At 40.7% G+C, this 21,854-nt stretch overlaps 1 protein-coding gene across 4 annotated transcripts in view; it reads right to left on the reverse strand.

The window, feature by feature from the left end:
- Positions 1–21,854, reverse strand: part of UBA7 (ubiquitin like modifier activating enzyme 7) — a 912,980-nt gene that overhangs the window by 110,223 nt on the left and 780,903 nt on the right. For all 4 annotated transcript variants that reach the window (XM_069206847.1, XM_069206846.1, XM_069206844.1 and 1 more), the window contains one exon: positions 9,666–9,767. In XM_069206847.1, the coding sequence (XP_069062948.1) occupies positions 9,666–9,767 (102 nt within the window). The remainder of the gene's footprint in view (positions 1–9,665; positions 9,768–21,854) is intronic.

Genomic DNA, 21,854 nt, shown 5'->3' on the forward strand with positions numbered 1-21,854 from the left:
CTCTGGGGAATTTGGTAGATCTCGTTACTAGGTTGCATGACAAGACTTATGCTCAGGTTCGTTGAGGCAGCAGAGGGGAATTAACAGATCAAATCCCAATCCTGAGCAGGGCGTTGCTCTAACTTTGTTCACCTTGTATATAAACGATGTTGTAAGTGAAATGATGGATTGTAGGAATGACTCCCCTGTATTAAATGGCAAGAAGGTACCTACCCTCCTCTTTGCGGATGTTTCACTCCTTATCTCCAAAACCTATCTGGGGCTTCAGGTCCTAATTGATAAGTTCATGGGGTTTTTAAAAATCAGAGGTCTGGAATTGAACGTTACAAAAACAAAATTTATTGTGTTTAGGCCTGGGGGAGTAAAGAATTGCTTGGTTAAAGAAGGCACAAAATCCTTAGAAAGAGTGCACACTTTCGACTACCTTGTGGTCAAACTGTCTGATAAACTATAGTGGAATCCACAACTTAACAAAACTACTTTGCTGATTCTTTATAGAGGCAATGCTATTCTTCCTCCTCCATAGGAAAACAAGCTATGGCTTGGTTTCCCCTGCTTTAAACGTTTATTCCGCCAAAGCACAAAGTGTTGCCTCTTTTGGTGCCGAGGTATGGGGAAGTGATGGCTCGCAGAAATTGGCTATGGCGGAATACAACTTTGTGTGATCACTTGTTTCTGTTCCTGCCAGCACCCCCCTGATTCCACTCTTTGACCATGGCATCAAAAGAATCTCTGACCTGGTCGCTTTAAAGCCTCTGATGTTCTGGGTGCACCTTTGGTGTACTACGGAGTTAACTGAATACAGGGATGCTCTCAATGAATAAATGAAGCTGAATAAAGCTATGCATATTCCCTAGTTAAAACTTGTGTTTGATTGGCTACAAAGGCTTGGCCTGCAAAAATGATGGTACAACCCTAGAAGCATTCTTAAAACTGAGAATATTGGATTTAAATCAGACTATTAGGTCTATGTTTATGATCAGTATGTTACGAATGGCTCCAATGGGCTTTTGACTAATACGTTTATTTTAACTTAAGAGCTCACCCTGTTTTGGACCTTATTTGATATCATCATACTGTCACAGACCAAGAGTCTGTATGTGCATTTCCGGTTAGGCACCTTGCCAATCAAACCTGTTACAAGCAGGTGGAAGAGTGAGTCTGGTGATATCTTGGGCCCCACCTGTGGTTCAGTCTCTGAAACTGTGGAGCACATGTTGTTCTTCTGCCCCAAATAGATTTGGACAGTGTGTTTAAACATGGAGATTACACCTTATTTAACTGCCCTGGGGATACTAAAAACTGATACCTCCATTCCTCTTGTGTTTGCTGTGAGCCAATACCTGACGAATGTATGGCACAAGCGTGCACAGTTTTTATTTCATCCAGTAGCTGATTAATGTAATGGTCCTCAATTGTGTTGTCTAAATATGATGGAGTTCCTAGTACAGGTCATTTTATAGAGATTGGGCCTGTTACTTATTTGCATTTTGCACAAATTAGCTCTTTTTTGCACTAGATCACCTTGCACTTTAGATATTTTGAGGAGGTATGCTAACTGTATTCTCTGATACTGCATTCTTTTCATATTTACTGTTTACTGATGATTTTGTAAATAACATCCAGGGACTTGTGTGACTGTCGATATTGCTATGGAAATTTAGCTTATCTGCCCCACATGATGAGGATCTGTGTTTTTAATTCAGATTATGTTTTATATTTTTAAACATTTTGTATGTGTATTTTATCTTTATTTTAATGTGAAGTGTATGTTTTTTTTACTTGTGCACTTTGTTGGTTATGTCAAACCAATAAAGTACTTGAATTGGAAACTGTTTAAAAGTTTATTTGATAGGTTGGCTGGAGACTAGTTTGAATTTTCACTATTTATGGTAAACTCTAATTAGTGTTTTCATTATATATTTAATGTATATTATTTTATTTTGACTTGTATGCATACTTTTATCTAAATTTAAAGTAATATTCTTTGTTTAATTAGAAATATAATGATTTTTCAGTGTTCAATACTTACGGCCTGATTACAACTTTTGCCCTAAGCCCGCCAAAGCCACAGGGAGGCGGTTGTGGTCATACCGGCAGCCTCCCCCCCCCAGTCGTATTACTATGTTTCCACCCAGCTCCCTTAAGGGAGCCGAGGCCAATGTTGTGACACACCAGCACCCTCGGAATGTGCACTGTCAGCTTGTGAAGACAGTGCATATTTTGAGGGTGCTGGCAGAGTGGTCCCCTGTATTGCCCGCCACCACGAGTCTGATGGTCTTAAGACCGCCAGACTCGTAACGAGGCCCCTAGTTTTTCGTGATGGTTATGTTTTAATAGTTTTAATATGTAGGCAATATTTCGAATGTCTTCATTTTTGTTTTACAATATTGGTGTATTTTAGATATTTTTTCTGCATTTTTTTTTATCATCAAGAGCTGTGCCTTTACAGTTTAAGTATAGGGTCTCAATATTAATGTTTTCAATATTTTTGGAGACATCTGTCTAAGTCAATAATATTTTTCTCAATATAGTGTCATACAACCATCACCAAGGCTTATTTTTGTCTTTCCTCCCATTACCCACATTCCATGCTTCTTGGTGAAAGTTTGGGGGCTGGGGGTTGCACTGGTAACTTCAGTCCTCGCTGTCTGACCCAGGAGAATGTTGTTTCACATCCTTCCTCTGTTGTTAGTAGCCTTGGAGTTGGTTTTCCCACTGGATATGTGTGCTTTGTGCCATCATGCTTTGGCCTCAGCTTTTTATCTGTGCTTCAGTTTTCTTATTGCTGAGGTTGATGGAGCAAGGCATCAACACCCGGTCTTTCCCTACCAGGATTTTCACCTATTTATATTAATAATTATTTGCAAAGTGCAGTTTGACACTTCCATCATGGTGCTAAAATACAATCAGTATCAACATTCTCATTACAATAACTAACAGAAAGAGCAAAGACTCAGCAGAGTAACAGACTCTGCCTTTGTGAAAACAAGATGGTTTTGAAGAGTATGTATATTGCCTGGCAGACCATTCCACATCTTAAAATCGAAATACATAAAAGATTTGCCCCTAAACCTAACAGTACAGTGCAGAGGAGTAGGAGGCCGGATTTGGAATAAAGAAGTCTTAACAAAGTCTCCTTTAAGAACCTAACATCTAGGCAAGAGTAATTAATACCAAAACATGCTTTACGCATCAGACAAAGGGCCCTTTCCTTATTCATAGGAATCAATGGGATAGCGTAAAGCACCAGAAGGAGTTTGATATTTGCTAAGATACAATGACGCCCATAACGTTGCTTCTAGTTTGTATCACAATAGATAGCAAAAGATTCTTTGGCATATAACTGATGAAAATATGACAGAATGTTTATTCTAATTAATATTATTTCATAAAAAATAACTTACTGGGATGGATTAGACAATAAAAGGATTATTGGGCTTATAAGAACTGTAAACTACTGAAAAAAGGGAGATCTCTATTTGACAATGAACCTTTTTAGAGGTAATAGCTATAAAACAGTGAATTAACATATGGATGCAAATTTCGGGCATTCAAAACTAAGTTTGTAAATTAATCTAATTAATTGTGTAAGCTGTCCTATTCATCCTTGTACAACTAAGTGAACATTTCTAGATCTCTGTGGCACTGAATCATTTGGCGATAGTGAATATTGTGCTTTTAGTACCATAAATGAGAAAATGTCACTGGACAACTTCATTTGTAGGTAAGAGGGGGTTGCCCTAAGTAGCTCGGGCACCTCTGGAGTTGAGACCCTTGTAGAAGAAGAGTATGTCTACACTGAGTGTAATTCTCACCAGAGTGTAAGACATCTTCTAATTTATATTAATACAGTAAATTATATAATGACATTTACTGTATTTATCATTTGAATCATGTTCTTAAAACCTTTCCCTGGACAAGACGAAAGCCACTGCTATTTTGACAACAATGGAATTATGCCACATCCCGAGGGAGACTAAACAAAAGAAATTACAATAGTTGAAATGCTGCAATAACGAAAACCAGTGTCTGTATTGATTATCATCCTGAAGAATGTTTAGATAAACGGATATGAGCAGATGGTTCATAATTGTGAACAGACACAATTTATAAATGTATTATTAATGAGGGAGAGGCAGATACTGTTGTTTTAGGGACTTTTTCGAGTATATATTTATATGAAAGACAAATTAAGAAATAATTAAAATATGTTTTGTAAATCAGATTTTCTTTAAAAAAAATATTGCTTGAAGTAACTCTAAAGTTTGAAACCCTACCTTTTGCATAACAAATGTCATGAATTAAGGGTAGAACACAATAATTGTTTTGATTTTTGCACGCTATATTGTCACTGAAAATGTGTAAAGTTCTTAAAGTTTCCAGGAGCACCTTCCTCTTTTAGTGTATGTTGTGATGTAGAACATATGAGCATCCTTAAAACTACGTATATAGAATCATAAGTCATACTGATAACCGAATTAAATTGAAGTTGTATTGTACTGTAGTTTTATTCATATTGTGCATCACACATTTGACAATGAGCTATAGCACATTTCCTGACAATGAGGTCACGAAGAATGTGTAGTTGCCATGCCACATATATGGTTAGTGTTTAGATGTTGAGCCTCAAGACCATAATTGTGCACTTGTTGCATTTCATCATACGGCTAATTCATGCATTCTAAATGAAATGGAGTAAGTAATGAAATGCTGAATTATTAGACCATACAGTATGCATGCATGGCTAGAAAGTGGATGTGGTAAATGTGGCCTATCTGACAAATGTATTGATAGCATATGCATATGATGGAGAAAGCTTAAATCTTGTTGCAGCAAGTGTATAGCGTCACTACATATGGGTGTTGGAAAAAAAGAGAATAGACAGTCAGTCAAACATGCAGATACCTACCATTTTTGGGTTGATCTGTATATACAGTTTAAACAAACTTGAACATGGGTGAGGACAAAATCTCACCATTCCTGATTCTGTGAAAAAAATCTCACTATTCCGGATTCTGTGAATGTCATAAAATCAGGAAGCCCAAAGGTAGAGCCTTAATATGCCTGAAAGGGATGGCACCTTCCTGCGCCCTCACAGTGTCTAATAGCGAAAATGTGTTGGGTCTTGGAAGGGTTCTCGATGCTGCTGTCAACTCTCTACTTTCTTCTGGAGGGAGAGCATACAAGTGGAGGCACTGATAACAGCATGGAAGCCTGTTTTTGGTTTGGATGGGCCGCAATGGCTCAAGGTGTTCCTCGTGGAAGTCTCTGAAGTGATGTGGCTTGACCTTCTTCAATGCATCTTCATGGAGTTATGCCTGTGATTCTTTCTTTCTTTTTGCTAAGAATCTTATACAATTTCTGTTTGATCCCTATCTATGTATTATTTCCCTATCTATGTATTATTTCGATTGTTAACATTCTTCTACAAAAATTAACTTGTGGTGAATATCTTTAGTTTCTGGGGTTTTGTTCTTTGGAAGGGTGATGGTAAAATACTCCTTTCCTTTTTCTGTTCAGTTCCAAAATGACAGACGTACTTCCTGTTTTTCAAGGTCCACCTCTTCGAGGCCATCTTTACAAGGAAGTATTTAAAGTGCAGCCACTGAATATTCGTAGAGTTACAACTTCTCCTGATTTCTTAGTTGGTTACTCACCCTGGATGCCTGTGGTAATCTGTTCTTGTTCTGGTTTCCCTGCCGTTCTTCTGCCTCCAAACCTTTTCTTATCAACCTTCAACAAGGAATGCAGAATTTTGATTGTTCTTCTTGATTTACAGAAGAGAATGTGCTGTCTAGATACTTCTTTCCTCATTGTTACCAGTTTTTATTTTTTGGATGATTGGCAATCATAATTTCTGTTTTCTCTTTCCACTCTAGTCTAGGATTACCTGACTACATTTTCAGGAGTTCAAGGTGGCAGAAGAAAACAGCAGGACTTTCCTTCCTGGAAGAACCTTTCAACTGGACCAGCCCTTACATGAGAATTAGTAAAGGGATTTGCCAAAATATCTGTATTATCCAAAATATATCTTGAAAACCAGCAAACTTTTACAAAAAGGGACAATAATTTAAATGTAGGTAATTCAAATGCGTTGCATGACTCTGCATAGGTAATCCATCATTATAAATGGTATGATGGAGAACTTTGACAACAAAACCTTAAATAGAATTACCTTTAAGAAGAAAAAGTGTACTGAATTGTTCAAGAATAAAGGTGACCAGCAAAAAAGATGATTTTTTAATAAAATGATATTGTGTCATTACTTGTATTGCATTTCTCTTGAATGTGACAAGGTACATGCACTAGATAGCCATGTACATGCCAAACTTAGTATCATTCTTTATAAGGACATACAGCTGAGCAAACAAATCCCAACTGCAAAAATCATTTGGGGTGGTTGTGTATTCTATTTACATACACATGTGATTTTCAGTGTTCGTAATCACTATTTGCTGTTCTCTAATGCACAACACAAACAGATTGGTCACTAGGTTGCATTCAGTGTAGAGGATTTTTAATATTTGTAAATCAATGTTTATTAGTTTGTTTATATTGTCCATTTTTAGACATTAAGGCCCTCATTACGACCTTGGCTGGCGGCTGCCAATGTGGCCGCACTCCCGCCGCGACCATCAGGAGATCCCCACCGGCCCAGTGGGGATCTCAGCCACAGCACAGGAGCCGGCTCCAAATGGAGCCGGCGATGTTGCGGCCGTGCGACGGGTGCAATTGCACCCGTCGCGCTTTTCACTGTCTGCGTAGCAGACAGTGAAAAGCTGCACAGGGTCGTGGCAGGGGGCCCCGCGACTCCCCGTACCGCCAGCCTTTTCCTGGCGGTTCAAACTGCCAGGAAAAGGCTGGCGGTAGGGGGACTCGTAATCCCCTGGGCAGCGCTGCCCTGGCGGATTAAAACCACTGGGACCACTGTGGCGGGAAACCGCCGGTGCCGGCGGTGCGACCGTGGCACTTCCGCCGCGGTCGTAATCCCCCTGGAAGCATCGCCAGCCTGTTGGCGGTGCTTACTCCAGAACAGCCCTGGCGGTCTTTGACCGCCAGGGTTGTAATGACCCACTAAGTCTGTAGCTATCCAGAATTCTATTTTTGATACCTTACTGTTATTTATCCATATTTATTTTTTGGGTGAGTGAAAAAAGAAGGTGAAATTAGTATATTTCCTTTAGTATTTCACTGATAAGTATGTACTCAAAATTCAGTGTCTACAAGGTTTGAGTGTGCTACGTTGTCACATACAACAGTCTCTTACTTCAACTTCAGTCTACCCAAGGCAAGCATCCAGAGAATACGCACTTTGTGACACATTGAGAAAGAGGAATCCACCTTCCCAGTCTCACTTGTATTTGTCTTAATATATTGTGTTATTACTGATTAATTTAAGGTATAGGTTACTGACAATGAATATACTCATTTAACTAGGTGATTAGTACTAGTTTTATTGGTAGAAACTAGTTTGCCAGAATTAGAAGCAGTTTTACCACTTCAGAGAGAAAACAAAATGGAGGACGTTAGCGCAAGGGACAAAGGCTGGCAACCCCCATTTTAGTGAATTTCCAAAATAATGAAAACATTTACTACAGAAAATTTTACACTATTCACATAAAGAAATTGCAGTTGACCTTGCATCAAATCCCTGGTCCAGTATTTGATAAAAACAGACATTCTTTAAAAAGTAGGATATTTAATGATTTGGTTTAAAAAAGGCAGAAAAGGTAAACATATTTTTAAATGGTCAATTTTCAAAGACCTGCATATACAAATAGAGAAAGGTAGAAGAAGGTTAGAATGAGGAAAAAAAATGAATGGGGACAAAATGGTTATGGTGGTGTTTTGGGGGACGTTAGGGAAGGGTAGGTATTGGAGTGCCAAGGACACAGAAAAAAAGCAGAGAAGGGAAGTCAAGAAAACAGAGGGCACTGTCCCCACACACTCAAAGCATAAAAAAGGGTTGAGGGTGGGAAGGAAAGAGGGCTTAAAGAAATCTCTCCTTATAAAAAGCAGCTAAGTGATCCTGGCAAAACAACTATGGTGCATTATTGTTCAGGATAAACACAATTGCCACGTTGGAATCGACAACCTGGGAATGCCCTTCATTCTCGACAATTTGAAGAAACGGGTTTCTTCAAATTCAGCTTGGACCATGATCATATACAACCTCTAGCAACGTCCCAGAAGGTATTAGAGTTGTGGGACTTAAGACATACCAGATTCCTTGAATACTATTATTTAATTTCTGAGGTCTTACCTGCACAGGTTTCCGCATTGAGTCCAAAACCTCAGTGCTTCGACAAACTTGGATATATACAATACTTGGTCCTAATCTGAACAGTGTGATGTTACGAACCTCTTGGTAATTTACTGCAATTAAGGTGTTAAGCACAAAGTTCATCAGGCAACGCAGGTAGGACTAACTACCTTGAGAGGAACAACCTTCACTTTGTTACAACAAACAGGTTTCTTACATTCTTCTAAACTGCAGAATAAGACATAATGTCTCAGTCTACAAAAGACTGTATTTTACAAGGGGTGGGATACTAAGTAATTGCAGCAGCTTTTATTAACCAATCATAGGGATGTTCAACGTAGATTATGAAGGGGTGAATCCATGTCAGATTTTGAAGATATCTTTACGAGGTAATTAATGAAAAACATTCGCATAGTCAGGAGTTATTCTAAAAATGTGTTATAGATTCGGCTATTGGGGGTCCATATTGGATACCTATGTTGTAATAGGAGTAAAGTTCAACAGGCTGGTACATTTTAGTGGTCTGTTTAGGGTAAAATGGAACATCGCCATGCATGTGATTGTAGAGAATGAAGAGATTCTTGAATTTTACTTGTGACTCCACCAGGAATTAACACATACCAGTAAAATAATTCACAGTGGTTCTAAACTATAGGATAAGCTTTCTATGTTATCAGTTCAACCCAAATTCAGAGACAGGTTTGGTTCACAGAATCAGGCAACCTCTATGGAATCAGCATTCTGAATTCATCTGACTGCTCTTGTTGAATGTAGTTTAATTTTAGGCGTAAGATGTATCTGACATCATTTACAATATATCTACTAGAACTAGGCAAGCTGAAAACAAGTCTCTGATAAATAAGTAAATAATACCTCTGCTTTACTGTGGCAGTCTGCGTGTATACTTTTACAATGGATAAATGCAGAAGGCTTTATGACAAGCTTTGGTTAAAGAACAAGTCCAATGTGCTTTGGAGGATATCTATTTGGATGCCTCCTGGGTTCTCAAAGAAGGGAACAGTAAGCAAAGTACATTGCACAATTTGTTCCTAGTGAAATTAGATATAAATCCCATTTGGATACACTTCAAAATTATATAAAGGTAAATTGAAAGAAGTGAATCCTGAATCTCTACAGGTTGCTCTGCTAGTCAGGAATTTGAAGTGTTTCTACACCGCGTCAAGCTAATGCCATAAAAAGTAAGATTGTTCAATAAAGCACTGGCAATCTTAAAATAGACTACTGAAAAAAACTGTTTGTAATGTGGGGATATACGTACATACATATTGAATGCTTGACATGAAATAAATATTAAACTCTGTAGAAAAATCTCCACCTCAGATAATCGTACTAGAATGGCAATATAAGTTGTATTATGAGAATGAATTTTAGTAATTACCTTAAGATTGTCCAGAAGTTCCTTAAGTGTCATTTCCTGTCCATCTGCTTTAATACCCTTCACATCAAATCGATCCCACAAAGTGTACTCCTTCTTATGGAACTGAAGGGAAGAGACGGAACAGAGAGAATACAACTTGTGAGAGGAGGCTGAACATAACATCAAATTTCACTGGTCATACAACTAAGTAGACAAGGACATTGGAGACAGGTCCGAAAATCATATCATCCTCCTTTTGGTTGAGCAGAGCAAATTCCGATTGGTCGGTGGCGTAGCGTGGGGGGTGCAGGGGGGGCCGGCCGCACCGGGCGCAACATCTTGGAAGAGACTAAATCCACGGGTTAGGGGGCGCAAATTACTTGCCTTGCCCCGGGTTAGGGGGCGCAAATTACTTGCCTTGCCCCGGGTGCTGACAACCCACGCTACGCCACTGCGATTGGTTCATATGAGCGGGCGCCGAGGCCAAGTTCTAGAGTGTGGACTTTGTGGGCCAGGCCCACCCAAGGCAATTCAAAAGTGGAAAAGCAGGTCCACATACCTGGGCAGACTTCATGCTGACACACAATCCAAAATGCTGTTGCACCTAAGGTGAGTGTGACCGACTAAGCCACAGAGTCTGGGCCAGCTAAGGGGACACAGCATGTGGTGCATTTGCACCAGTTCCAGGCCTCAGGGGGAGTTTCTACTTTTGATCGGTACAATGAGCGACTCTTGGGTGGGGGGAAGTGGATGTGGGCTTTAGGGCCACATGTACAATGCTTTTTGCACCTCACAAACAGCGAATCTGGCTGTTTACGACGTGCAAAAAGCACTTCCCGATGCACAAACCCAGTTTTGCGATTCAGTAACATTGTTACCGAATCGCAAAATGGGTTTGCGACTCGCAATTAGGAAGGGCTGTTCTCTTCCTAATTGCGACTTGCAGTGCGATGTAGGATTGTTTTGTGACCACGAATGCGGTCGCAAACCAATCGCAGTTACCACCAGTGACACATTGGTGGTAACACATTCGCAAACGGGAAGGGGTCCCCCTGGGTCCCCCTCCACTTTGTGAATGTCACAGAAAACATTTTTGTCGCAAATCGGAACTTTGCTACATGTGGCCCTTAGTCCCTTGCAGCAGGCAACTATGGCGGGATATAAAAGCTATGGGTGCCTAGTCTCAGCCTTCTTGTTTTAAAACTGTGCATTGATATACTAGGTTGAGATTGGAAGCATCATTTTAATGAAATTTAATCCATTTATGGAACTGGGAGGGTGCTGCGCACAACCCAAGAGTGAGAGAACTTCATTAAAAAAACACTGAGAAGTGAATAAACTATACATTTCAAGAAAAATATGGCTAGAAACGAGTAAAACGTAATGCAGTTTTTGACAATGTTGCAGTGAAAAACATTTGCCCTATATCTTTAAGCAGAAGGAGAGGTGAAAGAAGAGGAGAGATAAGGAAAAGAGAGACAGACAAAAGGGAAAGAGGGACGAAGTTGTGAGTAGAGACAAACAGAGAGGGGGAAAGAGAGTGAAGAAATGAGGGAGAGAAGAGGTGAAAGAGTAACAAGAGGTGGAAAATAATTCTGGATAAGCACATGGAGGAAGTGAGAGACTGAGAAAGAACAGAGAAAAAAGGCAAAGAAAAAGATGAAGTCAGGAAAGATTGAGCGGAGAGAAGGGTAGAACATGAGACTGGTAGAAAGAGGCACAGTACTTAAGATGTAAAAGAATGAGTGCCATGCTGAAGCTAAGCTCGGAAGCATATGGCCAGTGCCATTATATTTTTTTCAGACCGAATACCAAGGCTTGTAGCCTTAACACACCTCATGCCTCTTTATTCCACCACAAAACACTCCTTGCCCCTTCATTTCATTCTTGCAGGTTCCTGCTTCCTCCCTTTGTGATGTTTTTTCCATTTTTCTCTTTCTCAGTCGTGCGGATCTGGGTGTTTTTCCCTTTCTTGCATTCAGATCATGTTTCTTCCCATTATACAAAAGTCACCAAGTACAAAGCTTTGTTAGACCACTAAGTCATCACACTCAGAGAGACATCTATGTGAAAGCCAAAAGGGTCCGTGAACAACTTGGATGTGTAGAGCCAATGATGCCCGAGGTTTATCAGAGAGTTTTCAGAGTACTTAAGGGTGGACAGAAGCCTGAGGAGATCCCATGGTCACCATGTGAAATTGAAAAGGAGATTCGGCAACTTGAGAATGAGTATGTGCCCCAAAGAGCTAAGGTAAGCAGGAGCTTCATTGATAAGTGTCCCTGAGAAGGAACCTCTAGGCACTTTAGCATGGCCAGAAGCCACAAGTAAATGTCAGCGAGAAGAGTCTTGAACCCCCGGTGAGCAAGAGCCATTAGGACAAGCAGGAGCCTGGAAGACCTTAGTGTGAACAGGGTTTTGGGCAACTAAGAGTGAGCATAAACATCAGGACCCTGAGAGTGAGCTTGAGGCTCAGGGAACTACACTGAGCAATGACCCTGAAGCATATGTTCACCCCCAACGTCCACTGCGAGGACTAAGGGTGAGCAGGAGCTACAGCACTCCCACATCCCATCCCCTTAGGGTAAGCAGAGCATCAAGGGAGCTACACAGGAAGAAAGGTTTTGCAGAATCTCATGGTGGACATGGTCCTCAGGAAAATTAGGGTGTCCTGGAGCTTCCATGTAGGATTGAGCAAGAACTACAGGGTCTAATAGTGCTCAGGGGAATACAGTGACCAGACGATCAGCTGGGATCCAAAGGCACCTAAGAGTGAACTGGGACCTTGGTGATCTGAGTCTAAGTCTCAGAGGACCAAAGAGTGGAAATGAGCTTCACTTCACTTGTAATAAGTGGGTAATTTAGACCATCTGAAGGTGAGCTTGAGTCTCAAGGCTTTAGAATAAGCTGCACTCATGGATTTTTAAAGGAAAACAGAAGCTTACAGACAGTAGAACATGCATGAGCTTCTGGGGTCATTTTGGTTAGGGTCAAGTGAGAATCCATAATGATGGCCAGGAGCGACCTGATTGCTGAGAGAGGATTCCGAGATCTGACGTGAGTAAGGGCGTGGAGGATCTAGGAGTGAGCAACTGATTCAGAGACCAACGGGTGATGCGATTTATAGATCTAAACATGTATTCCAGCGAAGACAAACGAGCGAGCTGCAGTGAGCTGTATTACTTTTTTGTAGCTGAAACTGCTTACAACTGTATATGCCGTGCCGTTTTGCCTGCATTATAACTGTATTTGGTTACACTCCAAGAGTAAGAATCCTAGAGCCAGGCCTGAGGCACTCCAAACAGTGACAACAACGCCAGAGTAAAACAACTGATTCTTTCTAGATGTGCATCTGGGCGGTAACTGAGATGTCGGGAAATATTTTCTTTCATGGTCCTAACCTACATGTCACAGTTGGCAACTACAGAACACTACACAAACACACACACACAGAACCGACAGCTTGACCTCCATCACGGTGAGATATACGCATCAGCTGATGCCTTCAAAGACGTTCTGAATCTACAATCAGAATGACACCTTGATGGATGACAGAGTTCAGCTCTACTGGACTACAATGTGCTAGGATGAGTGAGTGACCTGTGTGATATGGACTGAGGGATGTACAGAAGGCATCACACCAATAAGGTATCGTTCTTTTATGTGTCCACACCCTCAAGCTCTGTACACACTGTATGCTAGCTATTTTTACTTGGCAAATGTAATTATACGTCTTCTTGACTTCAAATTTAGACATGCATGGTAATATATCTGTTGACATATTTTAGGGGTACAAGCGTTGGCAACACTAATAGGTTCGGCCTTAGAAAGCGTGCAGTTTGCTTTTTCTTTGAAAACACATGCACAAAAGGGTAAGAACACCGCTATTACATAAAATAATGAATTTGCTGAACAGACCAGGTACATCAGCTCTGGCACTGAAGTGCACTCCTTTTCAGGCAGCGATGCACGTGATCAGGAAAAAATGCCGTCATTCACAGTGCAAGAAACCTAAGGGATGAACTGGGCTAACCCCCTACCCCAGGCTGTATGTTCTTGTGGTTGCAAGCAGGATGTGAATGACATTTGAACAAATCAAGAGATAAAAGGACTGACTGAAAACTGCTCACTGTATATATGTATCTTTTTTAGGATAGTTTGAAAACATGAGGCTGGCCAGACATCTAAAGCTGCCTGCTGCCTCCGGGCCAGAAATGACCTAAAACGTACTTGGCAAAAAGGCCACTGGCTTTACATTTTTGTGTGACCACGAAGCCAACATACCTTGATTTGAGACAGATGCTTATTTCCAAATGTATCCCTATCTCATTTGCATTTATATGTGTATTTTATGAAAGCCTTTCAAGCACAAATGCTTCGGAGTGTGAGCAATGATACAGCTAGACCTACGGATGAATAAGTAACAAGGATGTCATTTTCTGGGGGAGCCTGAGTGACAGCAATTAAACGAGAAAGAAGCCCGAATTGTCTATGTGACTAAGAACCCCCGAGAAGAAAAACATCACATTTTCAAGTTTATGTTATGTATCACCACCTACATTTCATCTCCCAATGCTGTCATCAGCTCTGTAGGAGAAAAGGAGTCACATATAACATGACCTCATCTGCGCGTGCCGCTGCCCCATACTGCTGCCATGGTGCTCTGCCACACTCCGGCCATCCTTCCCCTCCCCCAACCAAATTTTTTAAAAATTGTAACCGTGTCTCAGTATTACTCTTCCTTCTTCTTCCCAAACATAAGAAACCCTGACCCTCTCCCAACAAACTCTCATCAATGCTCTCCCTAACCGCAATAACAAAGTCCATACCTGGCCTCTTGACACACACACACACTACCCTTTAAAAACTTACCTCTCCCAGGTCCTAAAAAATACATGCATTGGCAAAGCTAATAGGTTTTGCCTCTGCAAATATTAAAGGGTTTGTCAATGTTTAGTTTCACATGTTACACAGCAGTGTGAGCTGCTGTACAACATGGCCTAAAGTTGAAAAAAAAGTGCTATGACATTGCGTTAATCACGTCATAGGGCTGTTTTTTTGTTTTTTTAACTTTAAGCCAAAACAGCTTGCGCTGATGTGTAACATATTTTAAAAAATTAAAGTTTCCTTGTGTAGTGTAAAAGGTACTCATGTAAAGCACTCCAATACCTTCTGGTCGAGCTTGCGTTATATAAAAGCATCCCAAAAAATAATTAAATAAAAAACATGTTACATAGCAGCACTGTAATATGTTTATTTAATTTATTTTTAAAAAAAGCCCTATGATACGGTCAACGCTGGCCACTTAATAGCGTTTTTTAAAAACTTTAAGCCATGTTGTATAGCAGCCAGCGCTGCTGTGCAGCATGTTTTAACAATTAAAGTGTTCCTGTGTAATGTAAGTGGTCCTTATGTAAAGCACTCCAATACACTCGGGTTGAGTTTGAGCTACATAAAAGTCCCCAAGAATGTAAGTTAGTGTCTTACACGCAACCGTAAGACAAATGTCCCACACCTACCTCTCACATGCACGCTATCAACATCATTAACCCTTGTAAGGAACCATGCAGTTTATTTTGAATTTTCAGGAGCCTTTCTTCCCAGAGTGTATTGATCTAGCTGGAAGCGAAATATATATATATATATATGTATATATATACACACACACACACACACACACACATATGGAGGCCCCATTGACAGCGCCCATCATTAAGAATGAGGAGAACGTGATAAGCAGATCGGCTGCAGGTTCTTGCAACATCAAGTTAAAGCAGTCTTTACTGCAATATGTCTCCCACTGCTTTACCCCTATAGCATGGTAAACCCTCTATATGAGCGGTTCAGAGTGCAGTCACAGATTTTAAAAAATGGGAGTGTAACAGCTAATGAAAGACAGGCCCCCCCTTCGTAAACGGTCTTTCCCGTAACATGTTTTCTGTAAAATCTTCCATGTGAGGTCTTCATAATGCGGTCCTTTACAGCGGTAAATAAGTAAATATGTGTAATGTTGGCCTGTGAGTACCTGAGACAACTAATGGAGTGAGGGGCACGAATGTGAAAGGGAGACTGATCTCTCGGTGTCTAGAAAATTAATGTGACCTATAGAATGCTGGTTTTAATTTTTGAAAAGTACCTGCAAAAGGACGATTAACTAGCAGAAGGACCCTAGTCAGTAGCCACTGGCAGTGACCGGAAGCTGTACTTCATCCAGACTCCAGCATGGACAGCAAAGCAGAGCAGTAAGTCAAAGCATGCGAAGAGCTGTCCAATCAGGAATCGGTATAATAGAGCAACGATGGAATAAGCCAATGGACAAGTTCAGGTAAGTAAGGGGCAGGTTGAAAGCCCCTTTTATTTTATTTTTTGTTAACATAAGACTTTGCAAGCACAGTGCGCAAGTGTGCCCCATGCAGGAGAAACCTAAAAATAACAGGTGCCCAGCTACCCACCCACATCACAATCTCTTAAACTCTTTCAATTCTTTCCCTTAAATATATATACAAAAATACCTGGCTTCCATCCTCCCTCCCTTTCCTCTCCCCAGGAATACGCCCTCTACTCACACAGAGAACAGAGGTGGCATGTTTTCCTTTCTGAAAGGGGAGACTGTGGTCAGCGGCAGAAGAGAGCCCCCAGCATTCCCCCATCTCCCTCGGGTCATACAGAAATCCAAGAGAAGCAGGAGAAAGTGTGGGAAAGACAACCAACTGCCATTCCCCTGCTCTACTCAGGACTCTGGGACTCGAGAGGAGCAGCGAACACAGTGGAAGCAAGCATTTCCCATGACATAACGTTTGTTTCCCACTGTTGTTCCATCACAGCATTGAAGAACTAGATTTTGATCCAGTTATTCACAATAGTTGTTTCCAATGGAAATTGTTGGTGAAGATATATCTCTATATATATATATATATATCTATATATATATATATATATAGATATATATATATATATATATATATATATATATATATATATATATAAAATAACTTAAATCATATTCATGGAACCTGGCTCTGACATTCAGGGGCTTCAATCTCCAATATTCTTTATTCACAAGGCCAAAAAGTGTAACATGTTTCGGTAGCAAACTTGGCTTTTCTCAAACACCAAAACCAAGATGCCATTTTCCACACATTCTTCGAAAGCTGACGCAAACACCGCGTGCTTAAATGGTTTACTGAACACAGAAGAGATACTTTAAATTCATTCATTGAAACGGGCTACACACTGATTGTTCCTATCAATCAAACACTGGAGCAGTATTTGGGCTAAGAATCAAACATTCTGTGTGTAATATGCTTACAATCAGTGACATCTGAAAATGCTAGATTGATAGGAAAAGTAAAATTAAAATTCTGCTATACTTAAAGCTTAATACATTAAATCTCAAATGACAACCTAATTAATTAAATAACCCCAAGTGGGTAATCTAATGCAATTTTCTTAAAGACCTCAGATATAGGCGCTCTACCCATCACACCTGTAATGGCTATCCAATCACATTATTTCATGGTTGCCCAATCGTTGAATCAAATTTCTCCTCTGTGATCGAATTACAGTGCTTCCTCACCTTATTAAAAAAACAAAAACGGAAGAGGCTTACTTCAATTCCTATCATTATAAATGCACACTCCATAGCCAACTGTATCGGGACCTTACTGTTCAAATAAAAAAAATATCTTGATTCAAGCCTTCTTAGTTGCTTCTCTCTATTTCCACCCCTGATGTTGCTGGCACTGAACCGCTGACAAGTAGCTAAGAGCAGTCTTGTCATTTTATGCGCTTCCTCAAAATGACGGGCCACAGGGTAGCCTCGGTCCCTGCTTCTAATTGGTCTAATGTGTTGGAGGATCCTTTTGGTGTACCTGCAATATAGTGTTCCCGAAATACATTTTGGGATATGTGCACTGCAAGACATACACCTCAAACTCACTCTTGCAATGGAATGTCCCTCGAATCTTAAATTTAGCTCCAGACGATGGTGCAATCACTTCTGTGGTGTTCACTCCACAACGACAAGCCTTGCATCTATGGTATTTCCTAAAGCCCCAGTTGCCACTCAACCAATTACCAGGTGGCAGTCATTTCATTTCTGGACTGCTCACCACTAGTTCTTGCTGCACTGATCGTACTTTGTGAAATGTTGCCAGTGGCCTGTTGTGTACTTTGTGTCCTATCACAGGATCACTCCTGATAAGATGCCAGTGCTGTGTCAAAATATTCCTGAGGCTATGTTGTTCCCTACAATATCCTGTGATCAATCTCAACCCTTGATAAGACTTTTTTTGGTATGTCTCTTCTTGCAAATATGAGTGTCTCTCTCTTCACCAAAGCCACCTTGTGTGTTGCCGCACTAATCACTTCCTGACCATAACCCCTCTTTAAAAAAAAAAAAAAAAAAACTCTGACTTAGTTCCTCAAGGGCCTCCTTTAGATGGTTCTCCTCACTACAGTTACATTTCATTCTCAAATTTTCTGCATAAGGAATGCTGTATTTGAGTTTCATGGTATAAAAACTGTATGCATGAAGTATTGAATTACCTGCAGTTGATTTCCTGACTTGAATATATGATGGCAAATTCTGTATGTGCTCCTGTAAGAAAAAATCAATATACCTAGATGTTTTCTCAAACATACTTCCTAGAGCTGAGATTCTTGGTCGGCCAGAGGGAACACTGGCATTGTTATGCACTTTTGAAATAAGATAAAAGATTGGTATAACAGGAAAACCAGCCTTCAGAAATACATATTCTTCTCGACTTAGAAGTTCCAACCCACGCCATTCACTAAGCTTGGTATTATATGCTGACTGAACCCTTCGCACCTCTGTCCTATTGGAGCTACCATAACATTTCATACCACTCAGTTGTCGCATTGCCTCTCCCTTATACAAAGACAGTGAACAAAGGACTAAATTGACCTCCTTGTCTGCTTGAGGGATTACAACACCCAGCCTGGATCTTAGTTTATTAATCAAGGCATTGTATGTCACTTTGTGTTTATTCTTGACCTGGCCCCTCTTGGCCTGCACCTTTTGTTGTAAATCCTTCAAATCTTGAATTACCAGTATGGAGAAGATATTTATTGAATCTCTGGGAATCACAGGGCAAAAAGAAGACTTGGGTCTGAACGGTGTAGTGACATTCCCATACACATCCAAACCCTGTTTGGCCATCAGTTCTTGTTCTGTTGAGATTTCCATGTCTCTTTCGATTTCTCTCTCCAATTGGTCCAATTCCGTCAATACCTTGATGTCTCATACTTAAAGATTACTAGTGTCAGAACATGCACTGCTACCTCTGTCCATTCTAGATAAGACCTTATCTGTAAATATTTCCACAGTATCAATTCCCTAAATATATATATATATATATCATTCCTAGTTTGTGCATAATTGAACTGAGTAGAAGTACAGTATGTGAGACCATACATTAAAATGTGTTCTTCTACCGGGGATAGTTCAATATTGGATACATTAAGTATGGCTAACAAATCCAACATGTTCATTTATTTGTTTGTTTACTCTGTTTGGCTTCTGTTTTTGCTTGTGTTCTTCTGTGTCTGTTCTTCCTCTTCCTCTGCCTTTTGGCACATTCTCTCTAAGCAGTCAGGGCCTGAGGTTGAAAGTTCTGTCCAAGCGTAAAAAAAGCTATTTTTCCACCACTGTGGGTATATCCTTTGTAGAGCGAGGACCTCCTGAATTACCACTCTCCTGATCCATCTCAATAGCAGAACTGAATTCAGAACTGCTCTCTTTATACCCAGTCTGTTTCTCAGCCTGAGCGATATCTGGCAAATTCTGCCTGCGTATGGTCTCAAAACATCTTGAGAAAGTGTAAATCTGCCACAACAGGTAATCCAGTTTTTCACGCTTAAATTTCAAGGCCTTCCGATCTTTGATGGATTGTTCATATTCCAATAGATGCTCCTTCATTTCTTTCTCGGTACTAGTGATCAACTCTTGATCATAATGATTCTTAAGTTTCTACCTGAGTGTTTCTTCTTCCTTCAAGATGTTCCAGCGATCAATCTCAGCATACTTAATTAGAATAGACATTATTCTATTGGAGGACTTTGCATTGTTTTCAGCCCATTCATTCAGCATATCCTGATTTGGGTTCTCATAGGTTGGGGCTATCAATGCATGTCCTACTTCAAGATACTTTTGCAATGATCTACTCTCCCACCATATCTCTTCATTCTTGTGCAATCTCTTCAGTTTTTACGTTTCATACGCACATCTACAGCAGCCTCTGAGCCCCTTAATCTGTTCCCTCGATCAGGGGTATCAATGGTTTCACTGAATATGACTTGTGCTGCCTCTTCCGTCTCCTTGAGGCAGTCACTAGCCATTGTGTTACCAGAATCTTTGTAAGAGCAGGTCTCCGGCCTGTTGTGCTAATGCTGCAAACGCCTCTTCCAAATGGCACGATCCACAGTTAACAAACATAGATACGCTTACCTGTGAAGTGGGCGCCCTCCAGCACTACGCTCTCCGGTCACGAATTCCACTCTTTTTGCCAAATAAGGCGGGGTGAAAACCCGCGTTTAGTGCGGCTTTGGGGGTTCTGCGGCATGCGGCTGCAAACAATCCGTCATTCAATGCTGGCGGGCCGTGGTACTCCTGATCGAGGGGCATCCCAGTACTTCTCTGATTTTGTGGAGCCTTGACCCGCTTCAGGGACGTTCAAGGTAGTAGTTGTCCTAAAGCCACAACAGAAGCCTGCTACAGTGTGAAGTGCAATTACAGAATCTTTGTGATTTTGAGGAAAAGTGATAGGGGGTAGAATAATATACACCTGGAGTGGACAGAGCATCTTTGAGAAAGGTGCATTACTAATGGATAAGCGATCTGATGCTCCTGGAAGATGGAACAAGGCTTTGGATGGAATTGAAGACTGGGACCAGAAAACTGTGTGAGGATGTTTGATAGCCTGATAGCATTGTGCTGAAATAGAATTGTGATGGTGGAGTATGGTAGGGTGTACACAGTGAAGATGATGGAGAGGACTTTTACAAGGTGCAGTGGGGCTCCCCAATGAGGAGGGTGTTATAGAGGTTTGCTTTGCTGAGGTACAAAACATTAATGAGTGCTTAGGGAGCGTGACAGGTAAATGGTTTTGTAATGATGAAGAATGACAGTTCAAACTTTCAGGTTAGATCTGCTTTGGCGGAATTAAGGGCCATATGTACGAACACATTTTCCCATTGACACAGAATGGGAAAAACCCTTTGCTACATCTGGCCCTAAATCTTTTAATTCGACCTGTTTGTAAAATGTCTTTCCTCTGACAGCTGAAAAGGCTTGGCCTCAATCATTTCCTTATTTCTTTAGTGCTTTGTATTTTGCTTAACAAGTGGCTCGTGCCAAAACTGTTTTTTTATTGTGGTGTTATACTCTGTTCTTTGGTTTGCAAGTGCCATAAGTCAGTCCCAGCACAGCACGGATTAATTCCTGTTTCCCTGCTGCCTGTGCTATGTTTGTGAGTGTGTTCATGTCGTGCAAGGGCGCATGCTACACATGATCTCTTTGTCTCCACTTAATGAGGGCAAGAGCGACAGCATCTCAGCACAGGTGTCCTGTGCCAGAAAAGCGATCTGACTGTAGGCTCTGTAATTAAACCAGGCGCTAGCTGACAGGACAGTCTACTTGATCAACGTTCAATTTGCGTAAAGAGGTCCCTGGCTTAGTTACTTGCTTGGCCATTGTAATCTAGTTTAATTCACCAGTCTTCTAGCATGGCACATTTATGCAGAGGGTGGCTGTCTGTCGTTAATTCATGAAGAAGACATTTTTTGTATTTCGCAGTTGCTTTTAACTATAGACCTGGTTTTCTTTTACTAACTTCTGCTGGTCGTGCAGCTTGCTGTCAGTTGTGTTGCACCCTCCTTAATCATAGGATGGGGTCAGTTCAAGTATCAGTGATGGACCATGAGGACGGTCACCGATGCTCACTTCTTGTCAGTCTGTCCGGGGCCTTGGGTTACGGTTTTGTTGACAAACTCCTCTTGTTTAGTCACCTGAAGGTGATTTAATCCCATGGTTCATTTATTAACCTTAGATACTGGAGACCAAAATTAATGTTTTTTGCAAAAATATTGATGTGATTATAATCAAATCACTTTGTTTCCATTTATCTCAAAATTAAATAGAACTGTGTAGTGTTCAATATAGTGCCGTCAAGGTTACATGAGTCCCCTGCGTCC

This window comes from Pleurodeles waltl, chromosome 9, assembly GCF_031143425.1.
Source record: "Pleurodeles waltl isolate 20211129_DDA chromosome 9, aPleWal1.hap1.20221129, whole genome shotgun sequence".
Lineage (NCBI taxonomy): Eukaryota > Metazoa > Chordata > Amphibia > Caudata > Salamandridae > Pleurodeles > Pleurodeles waltl.